A 20,470-nucleotide genomic window follows, 5' to 3' on the forward strand; every position below is an offset into this window, starting at 1 on the left:
CAACTCAGCTCTCTGCTCATGTCCCAAGCTTGTATGAGTAGACTATCACTTCAAGATCCGGATAGGTTTAATGTATACAGATATTTGCTTTATAGCTTTGCTTGTAACATGGCATTATAAATATAGGGCGTTTTTTTTTTTAATTCGTGGTATGTGCATTGAGGCCTGATAGATCAGGTGGCAAAACACTGAGATTATAAAGGTAAAACCTCATTGCATGATAACTGAGGTCATGAAGGTGTTCCAGAAGTGCACGTCACAAATGTGTTAGTGCAATTGCAGCCATTGTAACACATTTATTGGTGGCAATGTTTTATACTGTCTAAACTTCAGATGCACAAGTGTGCATTCATTACCAAGTGCTATGGTTTTGGTGAACGACCTTGAAAATGTTGAAAATGCTCAAGCGCGACCTTGCGCTTCCGCGTACAATAATATAACTCGTTAATAACTGGAGCGCGAGTTAAATGATGCCACTTAAAAAAATTGCAAAAATTAAGAGAATTGTCTACTAATGCTCAGCATTCTTATGGCGCTTCTCTTGAGTGAGAGTCTTTTAGAGCCAAATTTCTTGAATTTTCTAAGTCCTGTCCGTCAAATTATCTCCATTTACACTATTATAACGATCACAGGTGTTACTGGCGCCAAATCTGCATTTTTTGTAAATGAAGGGCGTTACACGGCTCACCATTTTTCGTATTTTTTATATTTTTCTTGGTTTTTCGTTTTTCAAAGTTATGTTCAGCCAATTCTCTCGATCTACGCTATGATAAAAATTCCAAGTTTCCGCAAAATCTGCATTATTGTGGAAATGCAGGGTGTTATACTGTTTACCAGTTTGTCATTTTTTTTATATTTTTTTTATTTTTTGGTATCTCAAAATTTGGTTGGACAAATGATCTTTACGATATTATAACGATTAAAGGTGGAACTTCCGCGAAAACTGCCTTTTTCTGGAAATGCAGGGGGTTACAAGTTACACGGCCGAGCGCCTATCCGGTCTGCGCGAGAAAACACTAAGATATTCTTTGTGTGCTCGCGATCACCAATTCTTCAGGCGACGCGGCAATTCTGCAGGCGTCGCGACACAATGTTATATAGAATGAGTAATTTATTATTGGTTCTTTACATTACCAGAGACGTAATTTACTACCGCCCCCTCTTACAAAAATAAAGGTGAAGGCATGTAACAGCACCATCAGAAGAGTTACGACGAGCAGAAAAAATTCAGTACACCATTTCATGCTTGGTATACTTGCCACTCGTGACCAGACAGCTCTTATCTTCAGCACGACAGTGTGCCTTACGTGCTAGTTATTTGCATGCATTGTCATAGGAGGCACTTTCCGCGAATGGCCAAGAATACTTTTGGTTACAAGGCAGAAGAACTGTTATCAATTCCGTTTGCATCGATGGAATAAATCACCGCATGGCGCATCATACTGTTGAAATGGGCACACAGCATGACAAAAGGTTTCTGCTCGTAACAATGTACTTAAAGCCCTCCCAACCGTAGTATTATGCCTCTTTGGTGGAGTGATTCGAAAACAGAGGTCTAAAGAAAGTCACTCACAGCGGAATGTGTTATTTAAGACTCCTGCTTGACGCGCAACAGCATGCAGAATACTTATAAGCCCATGTTTGCACTCCCCAGCAACCCGTGGGTCGTGGAGCAGTGGTTATGATACCCGCCTCTTCGTGTGTTGTAGTAGACCCGGGTTCCAGTCTCCGTAGGGTTGTGTGTATGTGCCTATGTATGTGCCTTTGTGTGCCTCGCATGATGTAACATGTGTTAGAGCATTTGTCACGGGATGCTGACGTTGACCTGGCAATGCGAGCAAAAAAAAAAACGGGTAAACTCAATTCTGGCCGATTGGCTGGTTTTTTATTTATTTATTTTTTTTTTTGGTAGAAAGCAACAAGGCCGCTTATTTGAGGGGCCGTATGATTTGGGGGCCGCTTCGTAAGCGGGAATAGATTAGCATAACGGGCCGCGTAAAAAAATTACGGCCAGTGGCCTGCCGAACACACGGCCCGGTGTTTAGGTGGCCCGCTGGTTAGGCGGCCCTCAATACGGCCGCTTAAACGCCGGGCCGCGTGTTCGGTGGGCCGCATGTTTGGCGGGCCGCATGCGCGCGAGGCCGCCAGAACCGCCGCTTTATAAGCGGCTTTAAAATCACGCGGCGGCCCGCCTGCATGCGGGTCGTATAACCAGGAATTGACTAAGAGTGCAGTGGTGCAAGGCTGGAGAAACAGCAGAGCTGACGGCCCCTGTCCCTTCGTCGGAGACCCGGATGTTACACCTCACATGGATTTGCAAACTTGCCGCTAAAAGTTCTCCATGACTGGCAAGATCGGATCGTTTTGTCCGGAGACTTTCACATCTCTCTCAAAGTGAACCGCGTTAGCACGCGCTAGAACCCGCGGCAACCGACTTCACGAACTCGGCGTCTGTGGCGCGAACTCGACGTCTGAGCTCCCACTCCAGGCGCGAACGCACGTGAACTGGCGAATAGGAGAGCATGCGAGAGATCACGCCCCGAACGCTGGGAAGATGGGTCCCGAAGGTTGAGCTGGCAGACGTCGGGCTCTCGTCACAAGGCGCATGATCACGTGCGCTCGGTATTTTTTTTTGTATTTTTTTTTCCTGGTAACGCTATACGCCTCGAGCGCGGCCTGTAGGGGCGCCACTGAAATCCCCCTAGCGGCCCGTTTCGAAAGCAGCCGCGGGAGTCCGCGCCCCGCTCCCCAGTGCCGCCGCTGCTTTTGCGACACGTTCACGACTGAGATTTACCGTTTGCGGGCGTTTGAAATCCATGTTTATGTGGAGCAGTCACTCTGTTCGCAAATGGGGTGTGTTTCCGAGAGTGTAAATGTTTCCGACGCGAGCTTAGTGTGATATATTCGGTCTGTATAAGTGCCAGGTGTGTGCCACAGGCCAGCGTCGCGGAACCGGCGTATGATGGGGCCGATTGTAGTTACACTGACCTGAATTTACTAGCCGTGTCTCCGTAACCGCCGGTCCCTCAGATGTTCATGCTACGGCTATACGCTGCGTTTTAAATCGGTTTTGTGCGCTTACATAATCAGCGGAGCACTGATACCTGACAGCACGCCAGTTACGTTTGCCAATATTATTGTTCACCACCATTTACAAGCCAGTCTGTGTTAATTTCGGGAATATTCAACAAAAGTACGATGGACAATACATAATTATACTCGGGGATCAGCACACGACAGAGTCGTCTTGTCGTGAGGTGCGCGCCCGCAGACTTTCATCTTCTACATATATCCTCTGCGAGCAGCGCGGAGACGGGCTTACAATATAATCCGCGTCCGCGACTAAATGCTTCTTCGAAATATCGTCATATGGCACAGGGAGCCTGCAGAATAAACTAGAAACTGAAAGCAGAGGGCCTCATCACATACAGTCAAACCCGGCTATAACGAACCCGGATAGAGCGAATTATGCTATATATCGAACCAAAATAATTCAGTTACGGATATACATGGGAAACTGATTCCTTATAACGAAGTTCACATCCGATATATCGAACTCCGCGCGCCTAGAATGGCCGCCGAAATGCATGGTCTCGGAGCGGCGATTGAGATGTGGATTGGCCGCGACCACGGAGCAAGAGCCGGGACTGGGACATTGCGCCTTGCCCGGGCCGACGTGACGGCCGACACTTTCCGTAACTATTTCCGACGCGTGGGACTTACGACGGAACCCGCCCAGTCAGCGAGTCCAGACTAAGACAGCAGCATCGGTGAACTGTGGGAAGAGTTCGCCAACGTTGCCGATGCTGTCGCGAGTGAAAGCCGTCCGATGCTTAGAGCAAAGCGCTTTCGGTAGTCGATGTGCTCCGCCAATGCTTCTTCGATTTTGGAGAACGCAGACTCGTACTGCTGCAAATAATGTTTCGTGTAGAGAAGGCTATGCTAGTTGTAGCCGCCAAAACCAAAGTGAAAACAAAAATAACCGCTTTTTTTTTTTTTGCAAAGTAGGCAGTTAGGGCGGAAAGAAGCTTTCTTAATTGCAATAAATGGATTATTTTGGGTATGGTTAATGGCTACTTTACAGTGTTCGTTTCTCTATGCGGGGATGGTGGAGCTGAACAGGGGGGGGGGGCAACCGCGCAATGCGAACTCGTAACAATAAGCTCGTTATAGGCGGGTTCGGCTATATCGAACTATTGGATATATCGAACAAATCGCGGTGCATATCGCAGTTCGCTATGAACGGGTTCGACTGTACCACACTCTTCCAACTACACATTTCATCGCTTGTTGAACAGCCTACCCTGTATACTTCCAAAAATGCGTCCGCCGTACGATCAGCTCTTCGTTGAAGTAGAAAAACAAAAGGAAAGTGAACGCGAGATTTATGTGTGGGATTGCTAAAACGTTCATTGCTTGATTCCGCTCCGCATTTGTACACGGCGTCCCCCTCCCTGCCCCCCCCCCCCCCCACGCCGATTTCTCGCGAAACAGCAGTGCATTTCGCGTATAGTTGGTCTAGTGAAACCTACCTGGCTTAAGTTTAGACGAACGTCTTTAGCATGCCAGAAGCATCACTGTTTTTTTTTTTATTTCCGTTAGAGCTATTATGTTTCTAAATTCCGCATTGGCACAGCATTTATTTTTCTGTGGTTTCATTTCCTTGGTTCTTGCTTTATGGGGTGTGTGGGCACATATTTAGCGACGCATAGGCTTGGCATATACTTTAGATTTTCGCATGGTTTATATTCTTATAAAAGGCATAAGTTATTGTCCGGGATTGGCTAATCACATCCCCGAAAAATATTTTTCTGCGACGTATATATTCGAAACGAAGCCACATTCGTTGACCACGCTGCAAAATAAAACCACCCTCTCACTGTGCCAGTATCAAGTTTAAACAAAGTGACAGTAGAATTCATTTGTGCCTGACGTATTTGGAGGTGACAGGGGTGATATGCTGCTACCGTCGCCGACGCCCGGAAGAGCGGCGACGAAGCGCGCAGAACCGCGTCCCCGGGTAGCTCTTGCAGGCGATCGCGTACTCTACGAAGACGCAGCTGCTTTTTAAGTGACCTAAACGTTCTCTTTGCCTATATTTGTCACCATAACAAGTTTTTTTAGGCGCGGAAAGGCGAAAAGAAGCGAAATAGAACCAAAACACTGCACGAGCCCCTATCAGTCACGCAGCGCAAATCCCGTCAACGCCGCGGAGAAGTGGCGGCAGGCGGCGCAGCGATCGCGAAGCTCGAGGCGTATACAGTGGAACTAAAAGCTTAAACAGCTTTGCTGTTAAAAAGCTTTAGGCTGCATCAGCGAAAACAAAGCCGCCTTGAGATGCCCTCGCTTCAGGCAAGCAGGTATTGTCAGGAAAAGTGCAGCATTAAATAAAAGGCGGTCGTTTCGGTGCTTTTCTTTATCGCGGTGCAGAGTGGCACCCAAAATTCACTCGCTTTCGGTCGGCAGGTGTCCTTGACTGGGATGACACTAGATGAGAAGGGGAGGCTGTAGTGCTTTCAGGGTGTTGAACCGGAACCGAACCCAAATTTTTCGCCGGAACCGGCACCGAACCAAACCAAACCCGTATTTTTTCCGCCATTTTGGGACTGAACCCGAACCAGAACGAATCGAAGGAACCGTTCCGAACTGCTTCCGGGATCGGTTAGAGTGAACGGAAAAATATCGAGTCGGTCGGACCAACCTCGATATTTTTGGGTTCCTTGGCATTTCCAGATTTTGCGGCGCTGTCACTCTCAACCAATCAGAAAATTTAGAAGCACATAAAAAATCCGGATGACGACAACCTAAATGCTATAAAACGCCCTTCCTTATTCACGTATGGCGCTGTTATGTTGTTTTTAGGGTAAAATTGACATCTTGCACTGAAGTTAGCGGTAACCAGAACTCCCAACGGTCAAGAAGCGCTCCGCATGTTGCGCACAGCACCAAAGTTCAAACACACAAATTAAAGAACTCTCTCAGGGCCGAAGAGACGATGAGTCAGACGCCGCCGCCGTGAACGGCCGCTCGGGATGGTCCTGGCCGCACAGTGTTCTCGAAGCCACATGAGCGCCGCATGTGGCTTTCCTCTTCCGTCTCCAGGGCTATGCGGGACACGGCGCAACGTCGCACCCTGTGCTGTCAAAGCCCACGCGCCGCGTCAACACGCACGCGCGCACGCACGCACGCACGCACATTGTTTTGTGTACACTCTTAGTCAATTCCTGGTTATACGACCCGCATGCAGGCGGGCCGCCGCGTCATTTTAAAGCCGCTTATAAAGCGGCGGTTCAGGCGGCCTCGCGCGCAAGCGGCCCGCCAAACATGCGGCCCACCGAACACGCGGCCCGGCGTTTAAGCGGCCGTATTGAGGGCCGCCTAACCAGCGGGCCACCTAACCAGCGGGCCGTGTGTTCGGCAGGCCACTGGCCGTAATTTTTTTACGCGGCCCGTCATGCTAATCTATTCCCGCTTACGAAGCGGCCCCCAAATCATACGGCCCCTCAAATAAGCGGCCTTGTTGCTTTCCACCAAAAAAAGAAGAAAAAAACCACCCAATCGGCCAGAATTGAGTCTACCCAGTTTTTTTTTCTTTGCTCGCATTGCCAGGTCAACGTCAGCATCCCGTGACGAATGGTCTAACACATGTTACATCATACGAGACACACAAAGTGCACATAGGCACATACACGCAGCCCTACGGAGACTCGAACCTGGGTCTACTACAACACATGAAGAGGTGGGTATCATAACCACTGCTCCACGACCCACGGGTTGCTGGGGAGTGCAAACATGGGCTTATAAGTATTCTGCATGCTGTTGCGCGTCAAGCAGGAGTCTTAAATAACACATTCCGCTGCGAGTGACTTTCTTTAGACCACCGTTTTCGAATCACGCTACCAAAGAGGCATAATACTACGGTTTGAAGGGCTTTAAGTATCGTTACGAGCGGAAACCTTTTTTCATGCTGTGTGCCCGTTTCAACAGTATGATGCGCCATGCGGTGATTTATTCCATCGATAAAAACGGAATTGATAACAGTTCTTCTGCCGTGTAACCAAAAGTATTCTTGGCCATTGGCGGAAAGTGCCTCCTATGACAATGCATGCAAATAACTAGCACGTAAGGCACACTGTCGTGCTGAACATAAGAGCTGTTTGGTCACCAGTGGCAAGTATACCAAGCATTAAATGGTGTACTGAATTTTTTCTGCTCGTCGTAGCTCTTCTGGTGCGGTTACATGCCTTCACCTTTATTTTTGTAAGAGGGGGCGGTAGTAAATTACGACTGTGGTAATGTAATGAACCAATAATAAATTACTCATTCTATATAACATTGTGTCGCGACGCCAGCAGAATTGCTGCGTCGCCTGAAGAATTGGTGATCGCGAGCACACAAAGAATATCTTAGCGTTTTCTCGCGCAGACCGGATAGGCGCTCGGCCGTGTAACTTGTAACCCCCCGCATTTCCAAAAAAATGCAGTTTTCGCGGAAGTTCCACCTTTAATCGTTATAATATCGTAAAGATCATTGGTCGAACGAAATTTTGAGAAACCAAAAAATAAAAAAAAAATATAAAAAAATGACGGAAACTGGCGAACAGTATAACACCCTGCATTTCCACAATAATGCAGATTTTGCGGAAATTCCACTTGTAATCGTTATCATATCGTAGATCGAGAGAATCGGCCGAACATAATTTTGAAAAACGAAAGCCCAAGAAAAATATACAAAATTCCGAAAAAGGTGAGCCGTGTCACGCCCTTCATTTACAAAAAATGCATATTTGGCGCAAGTAACACCTGTGATCGTTATAGTAGTGTAAATGGGGATAATTGGACGGACAGGACTTAGAAAAATCAAGAAATTTGGCTCTAAAAGACTCACACTCAAGAGAAGCGCCATAAGAATGCTGAGCATTAGTAGACAATTCTCTTAATTCCTGCAATTTTTTTAAGTGGCCTCATTTAACTCGCGCGTCCGTTATTAACGAGTTATATTATTGTACGCGGAAGCGCAAGGTCGCGGTTAAGCATTTTCAACATTTTCAAGGCCGTTCACCAAAACCATTGCACTTGGTAATGAACGCACACTTGTGCATCTGAAGTTTAGACCGCATAAAACAATGCCACCAATAAATGGGTTACAATGGCTGCAATTGCACTAACACATTCGTGATTTGTGCACTTCTGGAACACGTTCATGACCTCAGTTGTCATGCAATGAGGATTTACCTTTACAATCTCAGTGTTTTGCCACCTGATCTATCAGGCCTCAATGCACATACCACGAATTAAAAAAAAATCCCTATATTTATAATGCCATGTTACAAGCAAAGCTGTAAAGCAAATATCTGCATACCTTAAACCTATCCGGATCTTGAAGTGATAGTCTACTCATACGAGCTTGGGACATGAACAGAGAGCTGAGTTGGGTATGTAAATTTTAAGTATTTTGTCATTCTCGAATTCATGAGCATGCACAAGTGAGATTAAAATGACATGAATGACACTATGTCGAAGGAACGATGTTTTCTTTTTATTTGATATCAAAAATACAAATATGAACACGAAATACTTATACTGAAATAACAAATACTAATATTAGCAGATTGCCCTTATGGAACACACAAATGAAAATATTATTTTGTGGAAGGGCAAAAAAGGACCTGTCAAGATAAAATTATTTTTTTTAATTTATGGAATTTTCAGCAGCTTGCTGAACAAGGAGGAAACTCATCTTTTTTGCAGGCTGCTGACTGTATAAAGCCCAATGTTTGGCCTAAAGCTGACGGGTATACCTCATGTCCTAATGTAATATATTACCAAACAAAGAAAAAGTACTTTCTCCGGGCTTCAATTATGGTCCAGGTGAGGTGAGGTGCCTGTGAGAGGGAAAGATGTTCCCAGCCTGCACCACATATGTATCGCAGGGAGAGAAAGGGAAGAGGAGGGGGTAGAAATACACCACTTCCGATGATGTAGAAGACCTTTGTAGAATCCCCCCCAGCAATCTTTGGCCCGGGAGCTGCTGCTTCTGGGATTTCGTCGCACTGTAATGGAAACAGCGTTATAAACATTTCAAAAACCTCGAGTTACGGGTAGTATTCTGTTGTGTTGGCACTGCGTGAAGAAACGGCAGTTGAAAAAGTGACCAGGTACAAAATTGTGGCGTTATTTATCGGCGGTAAAACAGTATAGCCTGTAGGGGCGCAGCAGAAGTATCACCAACACCTTAGCAGATATGTGAAAATATCATAAATCAGGCAAGTGCATCGCTGTAGTTTAGGCAATTATTTCTTTCTTACTGCTTTATATTCAAAAGCTCTCCAAAAGGACGTTTTCTTCATATACATAGGAAGGCCGAGCGCTTTCTCAGTGCAAAGGCGTGCGAGAAAACTTTGGCATAATTTTATTTGACGCCGGCACGTCAATTGGACGTCGTAAAAAAACCCTGTTCGCTGTTACACGCGGAGGATAATGTGCCCTAGTTTCTTTTTATGAAACAATTTCCACCAATAGTATGGCGCAAAACATTTTATGAAAGGTCGAATAAAACTGCTAGCAATATCTTTTGCCAAAGCATAGGTAAACTGCGCGCACCGACCAACAGCCAACGCATCTGTAAGCATAGCCTCCTGTATAACGCCTTTACAGGAGGCTGAGTAACAACATTAGAAGCCACCGCTTTGAGCAACCGCTACGCCGGTGCCGCGCCGCGTTTGCGCTGCCGCGCTGCCAATGTTTCTGCAAACCGCGAGTTGACACTCCAGACAGACGACAGCCGTGCCGAACAAAACAAGATGGGGGCTGGTGTTACTCGTGAATGTTCCTTGATGTGAAAACTTTACCACTTAAACGCACCGTAAGAAACTTTCCAAATCGCCACAGGATCCAGACTACTCAACGTGCCAGAAAATTCACTAGCCGAAACGACGACGCGAAAACCTAGTTACGATAAAACGTTATAACTAACTTTTTGCTACTCTTACCGAAAATGGCAAGCAGTGGCCATAGAATATAAAAATACAAAATTCAAACTGTGTTTTATGTGGCTTGACCTTGACAATGGGACGCGTGTAAAAATGCAAATTCTTTATGGCACCACGGTATACTCATTACGGCAACGGAAGTACCTCACATGTGCAAGCGTTTTCGTTTTTCTCCTGGATCCCAAAACGGCCGCCGCACTGGGAAACCGAATCCTCGCTATAAGCACGTCAAATTTACCGTACGATCCCGGGTATCGGAGAACGGTTTTGGCGCGGGCTTCTTACGACGACGCAAAAGGCAATTTTGTGGTACTTGCTACATTGTCTGCAAACACAAATTCTTACAGTCTGCGCTCCCCCACCCCTCGTAAAAAAAGAAATCCAGGGACTTACCTATCCGCTCGCGTTCAACCGGGCTATGCCCATAATACACACACCAGCCGGCTTTACATGGCGCCGCTGCTTGGCTTGCGTTCCCGGTGGGCGGTGTAACAGGGTCGGTGTAACAGGGTAAGCAACTGCAGTTGCTTCCCCTGTTACACTGATTTCGGTGCACACATTTGATGTCAGCAGAAGCGAACGTGGTCAAGAAAGTGTGAGCGCTCGGAACTGAGTATGAACTATACAGAGCATGTGTCAAAGCGCGGGACCCCAACTTGCTCCGCGCTGAAATTACTCCATACTGCGCACGCGCGCTAAAGACAAATCACCGGACCACAACTGCCACGCACGAACTTTTTTCCACTCCTACTGCGCATGTGCGCGCAAGTTTTTGTTAAATGTTTTTCGGCTTTCGCCGCGTCGTCGGGCGCGTGTCGTCGGCCGCCGCAAAGGAACGTTGCGGGCCATTGTGTGAGCGGGAATACGCGCATGCGCCGCAAGCCACACATATCGCTCGGAGCTTCACTATTGCCCCTCTCTTTTTATTTACTTTCTGGCGTCAGGCTGTCCGCTATAGCCGTGACACCGGTCGTTGGCGCAGCATATAAGCGTGCTGTAACCACCTGAGGTTTTGTCACGGAAAAGAAGTCTGTCAGGGCCTCTTATATCACAGTATTGAGGCTGCCCATCGCATATAAATAGGACGCTATCCGGGACGCGACTAAGAGTGTAGAGGTATAGCAAAATAAGGAATAATCGTGGCGAGGGCATACATAATAGGGGCGAAAATTTAGGGAGTCTCTTTCCGTAGTCGCTATTTGATGAGGGGTGGGGTCTGCTGCCTTGTCTGATTCCTCCCTCCGAAAGGAAAATAATCCAGTGGCGGAGGTATGCGTAATTATTTGCGTGTTTGCGTATGCAGTTCAACATCTGAAATTATTTTAAAGCTTTCTACCTCTACCAAACAACGGTTGAGTCGCGACGCACGCCACAAAAAAAAAACAGGAACAAATAAAACGAAATTACTGACACCGCCAGGAAGAGAACCTGGAATGAATAGAGAAACGGAGCGAAAGCCAATTGTCTTACCAATCGTGCCACTATCTGCAACCTTTTTTTGTTAGCCAAAGTGTGGTACGAGCTGCAAGTGTTGTGTATGTCACGTGCTACTGTCCAAAAAATGCACAGAGTATTTGCTGTCTTTATTTGGTCTTCCAGCTGGGAAAGAACCAGTCGCTCGAACATTTTTCGGCAAGTCAAAAAGGGAGGACTTGGTATTTGTCATTTATTTTTACGACAAGTTGCCGCAAGGTTTTGTTTTGTGCGGGATCAAAAAGACGCCTTCTTGCGCACTGTAATTCAAGTGCGATTGAAAAATGTGCTGCCTGACTTTGTTGTGTCCTCAAGTGATATTGTTTGCAGGGGAGTGAAAGGATATTTGCGAGAAGTGGCTCTGTCTGTTGAATTCTTGAAGGTACGGTTTTCTTTTGACTACCTGTGTAGTGTTTCCAGGAAGCGCCTGTACAAAGATTTAGTGGATGTTAGTTTACCCGCACCATTGTATAGGACCTTATACGGTAGGGGCACTGGGCTTGATGTTTTAAGGAGGGTGAAAAGTATGCCGGTGAAACCTGCAATGAAGCCCTTTTTTTTTTTTTTAAACTACACGGTGAAACCTTCCCGTAAATACTTGGTTAGGAGAAAGATGCATTTTTGTGCCGTGGACAACCGACTGCAGTCTGTGCAAAAAGCCGGAAACTATTGATCACATCTTCATCGACTGTTGGGACTAGTGTTCCACTGGGACGTCCTCCAACGTACGTTAAAGAAAGACTTACCCATAACACCGCGCGGAATTCGGTTCCTACCCGTGAAAAAATGAGGGCGGTGTGCCGTACGATTTGATCATGCTCCTCAGTCTTCATAGTATATGGAGGACGAGAATGGCGGTGAGGAATGCGGATATAAATGCCCGGCCTGTCAGGGAAAATTTTATTGAAAGCGTACAGTATACATGGGAAGTGTTTCGTGCAGAGGATGATCCCCCTGAGTGGTTGCCTGTGCTTGACGATTTAGTGTGTCTTAGAAAGTTTTAAAGCCACTGAGTCAGCCAAGTAGGGTTGACGGATTATTACAATATGACATGATGTGTCATGTACTGTATAAATGTCGAAGCAGGCAATAAAAAAAACAATTGAGCTACGAGTGCACGGGGAGACGGGGAAGACTCAACGAGCACAGGTGGGAGTTTACCCTCTGCGTTCTCCCTGAATGCCACGTGATAGCGTCACGTGACCTCTCGTGCTGCTGTGCGCTCAGCCCACGGCACGTGTTGCGGCCGTGTGCATGCCTTGCGCATTCGCTGGGATTTGAAAAATAAAAGAAGCTCATACCAACGCATAACATCTCACTTCCTCCGTCTGTTCCGCCGATCTCGTCGCCTCCGTCGGCTTTGGCAGAGACGGAGGAGAAGTGAGATCGCCTAACACCGGCTTTGAGCCTCCTTTAATTTTATAAAAAAAAAGTTTCCACTCATGTGCTTCCCCAATACAACTCAACCTGCCTGCGGGTTCCATTGCTAAAAATGCCCCCAAACCTCAAGGCGGACTGAAAAGCGGGCACTGCCGTCCGCTTTGCTGACTACATCATTTCCGGCATCGACGCTGATATTTGCCGATAACAGACACTGGTGTCAAACGGACTCGTTTGCGTGCATTTTGGCGAAGCGCTCAGACGCCGGACGATGCCGAGAGCGGTTAATCCTAACACGCCGTGGAAGGGCACACAAGCGCTTGTAGCGGGCAGTAGTGTCTGCTCTCTATTACTATCTACATTAATTTATTTTCTTTTTTGAGTGTATGGTTGACTTTTTACGCTAACATTAAAGAATAAAATACGAAAAATAGCAAGTTCATGACAAAATGCAACTTTGGTTCAGTCGATAGAGTGTCTGGTTAGAATAACACTGACACCACTTCTAATGCAAAATTCACTCATTAAGCTGTATAATGAACAAAACATAGGATAGCCATGCGGCTCGCTAGTGGCTTCTCCGCACTAAACTTGTGACGCAGTATGGATAGCTTATTGCGATTGACGTAGTCCAACAACATCCAACGCAAATTAAACAGGGATTATAAGCTTGGGGAACCGGCTATGTGAGCTTAAGTTTACTGCACGTTCTCTTTATAGCAGTAAGAATGGTAAGGTGAAGAATGAATGAATGAATGAATGAATGAATGAATGAATGAATGAATGAATGAACGAACAAGTAAACGTAGAAGTGCGTAAGGCGCGCACTATGCCGGCCGATGATGCACAGCCGTCGGGCGCGTTGGGCTTGTCCGACACGGCATTCGCCAACTGTCATACGCGACTCGGGCACTTACGTGACCCTACCTGTCGAGTTATATCCAATGTTTCAAGACACCATTACTATCAACCGTAACAATACGCCAGGACAGAGAAAAAAACCGTGTGCGGACGGCAGTCCTGGAGCGGCATTGTTGCGCCATTTATGAATGCAGGCAATAACCATGCTATCAAATACATTGACGGCAGCCTGAGTCAACATACTAACCTTCGTTTAAGTGCCTGCCCTGGATATGCCATTTTTGACGTCACGAATCACACAATGCAGAGGGAGAATTAAATGTTTGGGTGAAATTGTTTAATAAAGCATCGTTTGCTGGCGGACAAGCGATGGGGGTGCTCTCAACACCAAATCTATTAAACAAAACAAACTTGTATTTTGTCTTCATGGTCCTTTTAAAGCGTTATTTAGGCTTGTTTGGTCGACACAATGGCATATAATAATATTGCAAGCTTAGTCAATCGTAGGGTCCCCACGTTGCGTTGTACTATCCGGAGTCTTCGGGTGCGATGTAGCCCGTGTCGCATTTGCGCGTATTAAGCGCAGAGAGCACTTTACGGACTAGCCTAGTCATCGTAGCTTGCTATCGGTCCATGCGACTGCCGTAATCAGGCGGCGCAGCGGGGTAACGGACCCAAGTAGAGCCTTCTGTATACCGTCGCCAGGGAGTCACGCTGAAGCTTCGAAAACCACGCGGTTTAAATAGTCATAACAGTTCGAACCTCGTGAACCGCTGGTGCTTGTCATACATCTCCCAGTTGTTTAGCGCAAAGAAAACTGCAGGTACATTTCAAGCAAAATCTTCGTATATAACCGGCAGCCCCCGCGTTAATTTAGTTAAACACGCTCGTTGGGTCCGTTTTTACGATAGTAAGCGGAAAAAGCGGCCGCGCAAGAAAAAAATCGCGCGTTCCAAATGACGCAGAAAGGCTCCAGCCGCGCAAGAAAAAAAAAAAAAAAAAACGGCGCGTTCGAAATGCCGTAGTTGTAGTAAAACTTTTATTGATACGGGAGACCGCTGGTCTAAACAGGAGAAGGGAAAGGGCAGAGGGCAGTAAAAGCACTGGGGCAGTAGTGCAGTTCTTGGCTTCCACTGCGTAACTTCTTGTTCACGCTTATGAGGGTTCAGTTCTTTTCAGCTTCACTCTTGAAATGAGCCCATCAACTAACGGGCCAGGCAAAATAGTTCATCGTAAGTAGGATCGGTGACGTCTCTGCTCAGACAACTCGTGCAAGACCGCTCTTTAGAGAATAAAGTGCTATTTGGTGGATTCTCAAGTTGTTGGGCATCAGGGTGCAGTTGTGGTGCCGTGAATGTTCGGTGTTTGGCAAAAGTAGGACATGACCGCACGACATGAGTGAGGTTTGCTGAGATACTTGTGTGACAGTATGGGCATCTTGGGGGTAAATGGGGAGTGCATCATTTACGATGCATTTCAGGTGTGTAGGCTGCGTCGGTGAGAAATTTGTTGGCAAAAATTTCACTGGAGTGTGATAGCGGTGGTAAAACGCTCAAATAACCTGCTGAAGTTCTGTTTTTCAGCCGGTGTTTTTATACAGGTGGAGTCGCATCGCCGGTGGGGGTGTAGGCGACCGGGTAGCCTCTTCGTCAGGCGCCAGTGGAGGTTGTAAATGTGCACTCTCCTGTGCGACCTCATGCACCGCCCGAGGAAAAAGGTACATGGCCCGGTACCCAGTCAATGTGTTTTGTTCCGTTGCAGAATTTGCGCTTGGTGCTGATGTTCCTGGGGATTTGCGGTCTTGTAATATCTTATTGTTTCCAATGCTTCATACGAGTCTGTCTCTGTCTCTCTGTGTGTGTGTGCGTGTGCGTGTGCGTGTGCGTGTGCGTGTGCGTGCGTGTGTGTGTGTGTGTGTTGTGTGTGTGTTAGAGAGAGAGAGAGAGAGAGAGAGAGAGAGAGAGAGAGAGAGAGAGAGAGAGAGAGAGAGAATAAACATTTAATACAGCAAACGGTGGTGGTTGAGCCGTCACTCGGTGGGGTGGGTTCGCCTCAGTCCAGGTATCCTTGGGTATACGAATAGATGGCGGCAGAGGATAATCAGAATCATACGCAAGGAATGTCATGGCATGGTTGATGGCATGTAGTTCTGCTTTGAGGCACGTGGCATGGTTATTGAACAGGGTGTGATACCCCGCGAGGGCAGGAACCTCCGGGCATGTCCAGGCCAGTCCGATGACATTCAAGCTTACGCTGGCGCCTGTTTAGATGTCGACTTCGTTTCAGAGTCTTGTCATTTGAAGGCGTCAGATGCGCTGTTGACGGACTGCGTGATTGTTGAAAGGCTACAGCCGCGCAAGAAAAAAATGGTCCGTTCGAAATGACGCAGAAAGGCTCATCCGCGCAAGAAAAAAATTACGCGTTCGAAATGACGCACAACAGCTCCAGCATACGAAATTAAAGCAACCACAAAAAGAACAGAGCCCCCGCTGGCACAATTTCAGGCAGGGGGCGCGCGAGCACAGCTAAGGCGGGAAATTTGAAATGCATTGGGTGGCAGCAGTGAGCGGATAACGGCGCTGCAGACCATTGTGGTGAATCACTGCTCTGCACTTCCGACAGCTTTCACATTGAGTGGAACGGCTTTCAATGTTTTTAGAGCTAAAATTTGAATAAATTTCTTATATCTGCACCGATCATGACCATTCTTTTTGCGTCTGTATATGCATGACACAAGAAGAGACGCGCCTTCTAAAATGCACCTGAAATATAAGCGTTTCGGGAGCATGCAAAAAATGGTATTGAGCGCGACATATCAGTTGGTAGACGAGGCATGCAATCTTTGACGTATCCATTTTGTATCTGAACGTTGAAGGACCTCGGCCACTGCCCGCTGCGCTATTTGCAGCTCTATAAGAAACACAGCCGTTCGGAACGGTTTTCAAGGTGCACTTTAGTATGCTTGCCTGCTTTGATGATGCGAAAGCATCATGGCATTCTTCGCGACGCTATACTGCTACATCGCGTGTCATGCTGGTTCGATTAAGCTACCACAATACACATTCGTGGCATTTAAGCACGGGGCTATAAATAGTCTTCTTACTGTTTCCATACCCTCTCAACGTTTTTCAAGTAAACTTATATATGATTACCTGCTTTTATGCAAAAGCAATATACATTCCTCTGTTTCTACACCACGCGTGTGTGCATGTGTATGCAGTTTACATGAAGCTGCTATATTGCAGCATCGCAACTTCGCAGTATGCCCTTCGAATGATCTTTGAAATGGTCACAAACCCACTCAAGCGGACCTTGGCCAACAACGATGACAACCGTCATCAGATTTGTCTGCGTCCTTTGACTGCGGTGTCAGCATACCCACACACAATTACCGCATGCTCACACCGGTGGATTGGCCAGTAAAAATGGAAGCTGCCGTCAGAGACTAACGGCCGATTAATTCCCATTGCCATAATGCTTTTGCATTAAAACCACGTCAGCAGACCTAAGTGTCCGCAGTAATTTTATTTAGGTTGTTGTGAGATGACATCAACGTGTTGCTATTTTGCGTTTGTAAGTGCATCATTTGTATGAAAATGAAAACCACAGAAACATGGCGGTTAAAAAACTCGTGCGTAGTTTACCTCAATAAGCTCGAGATTAACTAAGCCCGTACACGTATATACAACCTGTTATAGATCTGGAAATAATGGGACATCGTCATGTGCTTTTTTTATTTAATAGTCATATGCTCGCTAATATTAAAGGGATGTGTATCTCAATTACTCTAATCTTGTTCTAATCATACCTTTTGTACAAACCACAACTTGCAGTTTGCATGCCGTTCGTATGGGGCATATTTTGATCAAGGACTTCCTTCTACTGATGGTTGTACAGAATTTATCACCACTACATTAATAGAACAGTTATCTAAAACAACACTTAATTCAGAGAGAGCATCGACGTATAACCAGGAAGTGATATCCAGCACTTGTCGGTGTTCTTTTTAACGTAACCTCGTGGAATCCTATGTGAGCATTTGGTCGTGTCGCTTATGCCTTGTGTTTATAGGACGAAAAGGTGCGCTTCGCTGAAAATAAAAAGGATACCATTATAATCATCATAAAAGTCTCTCCTAATACCTTGACGCCCTTCACCCTCACGCATACAGATCCTGGATTCAAGCATGCACAGAAGGACTGTTACGAAGAAATGTCAATGGCTTTCGTAACATCTTGTATACATAATATTTAGGCTATCACTATAGTGAAAGCCTAAAAACAACGCCTTCGACTTGCGCGGCCAGAGTCTTCAGTGAGCATGTGTTGATAACGAACAGCATACTTATAATTAGAGTGAAATAGTCTCATTAGACTTTAATTACAAGCTTTTTATACATTGCTTCATATGACTGGGCCATTCCATATTCGACGAGCAGCACAAATCAGATAATCCACAGATAGCCCGTTTCTCATGCCCCGCCTCCTGTGCCATTCATTAGACGGGCATGCGGCACATGATTTTCTATTCTGTCGTCTCCTTAGGGTTCAATGGAGGTCCCCCAAGGTCCTTGCATGCCGGCCGGTTTTCGACGTCAGTCCTGCTGTCAGGAGGCCCTGGAGGGGCTATTGGAGCTTCTCCGAGTGCTTTGACTTGGGAGGGCTTGAGTTCGTGATCTATGGGCAACATGGCGTCTTCCGAGTCATCAGGAAGCCATTCGGTGACTGCACCCGTCACGATCATCATACCTGCGGCTATAGCGAGCGCAAGCTGCCTGCGGGAGTCGGTGATGTAATCCAGTGACAGCTTGGCGATAAGGGCGCCCAGCCTAAAGAAGGCAAAGCAGGTGCAAGTGCCCATGGCGCGTGCCAAGATTGGATACATGCTGACTGCGAGCAGGAGGTTCAACGACATGGGCAAAGTCGAAGACAGACGCAGGACAATAACCAGAAAGCCGTGCAAGATCGTATCTCGATTGGGGACAATTGTGGTGATTGTGGCAGACGTGGCAGCAAAGACGAAGGTGCAGAACATATTTGAGCGTTTTATACCTAGACGCAGCAACAGGGGGTAAAAGAGGAGGTATGCTGGGCCTGTGACTAGGTAGCTCGCAAAAGTGACGCTGTAGCTCTCGCCGAGAACGCGGTTTAAAACGAAGCAGCTGTACACACAGGCAATGGTGGTTGTCGTGAAGGCAAGCAGGATAGTGCGTCCTAATAGTTCCGAGGAGCAGACTAGGTTAGATCGCCTCCTCCCTTTTGTGCGGACCTTCTGGGTCTCGATTATCTCAATCTCTTTGGTAAAGGAGTCGCGGACAGAAGACAATGGCACGCCGTTGATGCGCGCCGCTTTGAGCACATCGCGTTCGGCCTGCTTCATATTCAGAGTACACATAAGCCAGATGGGGGACTCGTCCACCAGGTAGAATGTAGAGAACAATAGTGTGGCTGGCAGCAGAGTGACCAGCTTCATGGCGGCCGAGCCCAGCCTTAACAAAGAGACGAAGAGCACGAATGGTGGCACGAACGAGGTTGACAGTGCCGGGACAAGAATGCAATAGAGGAGCTTGCGCGATTTCGACGACACCTCGTACAGGATCACGTAAAGGATCACCAGTGCCGTGGAAGTGACTGCGACGACTATGCGCCCCGCGAGGTAAGAAACGAAATTGTTCCACAGGCTGCTTACGAAAAGAATAGTGAGGAGGCTAGCGAACGCCACGAAAGTGACCGGTTGGCGGCCCGTGCTGTCGGCCATCATTCCAGCGATTGGCAGAGCGATTATGGATGCGCCACTCGAAGCAAGATAGGTCAGGTCCAGCAGGCGGCTGCGGTTGCACACGAGGTTCCACTCACTAACAATGTTGCTCCCGTATTTCTCAAGGTCGAACTCCCACGAAGAGCAGGCCACGACCTGCGCAGACGGCCCACCATCAGGCGGGTCACGCACGGTGCACCGGCTATAACTGCCGTTGGGAGTCATCTGGGGAACGGCCAGCTCTTTCCACTGGTCCACGGTAAGGTTTGAGAATGCATCGGGCCGGCTGCACCAGTGGTCCATAACACGGGTGGAGATACTGAAGCTCAGCATTAGCAGGACGAAGATGAGGGTCGCCGCGGTAATGTTCACGAAGAGCATTAGCTGGTAGCGTCCCTCGCCGAATGGGATGTGCCGTCCTTCTCTCCGCGGGGAGTAAACGTTCGTGGACGTGTCGATACGCCCCAGCATGGACGGCGTATCCATGATCACTGGGTGCAGCGCACGTCCTGCCGTGGAGGGACTTCGCTTGACTGTCAATTGCCTGGCAGGCTCCTTCGCGTCCAGGATGATGGTGATAGTTAAAAGGTCGCTCGTAGAATTCCACATAGTAAAATAGGGGATCGGCTAACGAGCACTGTTTGAAAATATGAATTATCAGATTGCTTCCACGGACAACTGAACGAAAATTTTGTGTGCCGATGAAAGAACGCAGCAGCAAGAAAACTGAGAGATTGACAAAAACTGAACAAGATAATTACAAAAAATATTCACGCTGATAATATTCAGTGCGTGAGCTAGATATGTCCTTCTTCTTCTATGTTGACGTATCCCACAGCTCTCAAAGTGGGATGAGACACGGAATCGAATGCGTAGACTACTACATGCTCTTATCCTGCTGAGAGTTGACATTATCCCAAAGCAAATGATTTATCATGGCTGTATGAACATGCCTTCAAAGAATCGAAACTGAACCGAAACCCGTAACCGAACTGCCGTTTTACCGAA

At 47.1% G+C, this 20,470-nt stretch overlaps 1 protein-coding gene across 1 annotated transcript; it reads right to left on the reverse strand.

Annotated features, from left to right (window-relative positions):
• Positions 1–18,229: 18,229 nt before the first annotated feature.
• Positions 18,230–20,071, reverse strand: LOC144156330 (solute carrier family 22 member 21-like). The gene has a single exon (XM_077688309.1). The coding sequence runs from the start codon at positions 20,069–20,071 to the stop codon at positions 18,230–18,232; it is 1,842 nt and encodes a 613-aa protein (XP_077544435.1).
• Between the last annotated feature and the right edge of the window lie 399 nt (positions 20,072–20,470).

Source organism: Haemaphysalis longicornis, unplaced genomic scaffold, assembly GCF_048455015.1.
Source record: "Haemaphysalis longicornis isolate Haplotype H1 unplaced genomic scaffold, Haemaphysalis longicornis Haplotype H1 scaffold_1, whole genome shotgun sequence".
Classification (NCBI taxonomy): Eukaryota; Metazoa; Arthropoda; class Arachnida; order Ixodida; family Ixodidae; genus Haemaphysalis; species Haemaphysalis longicornis.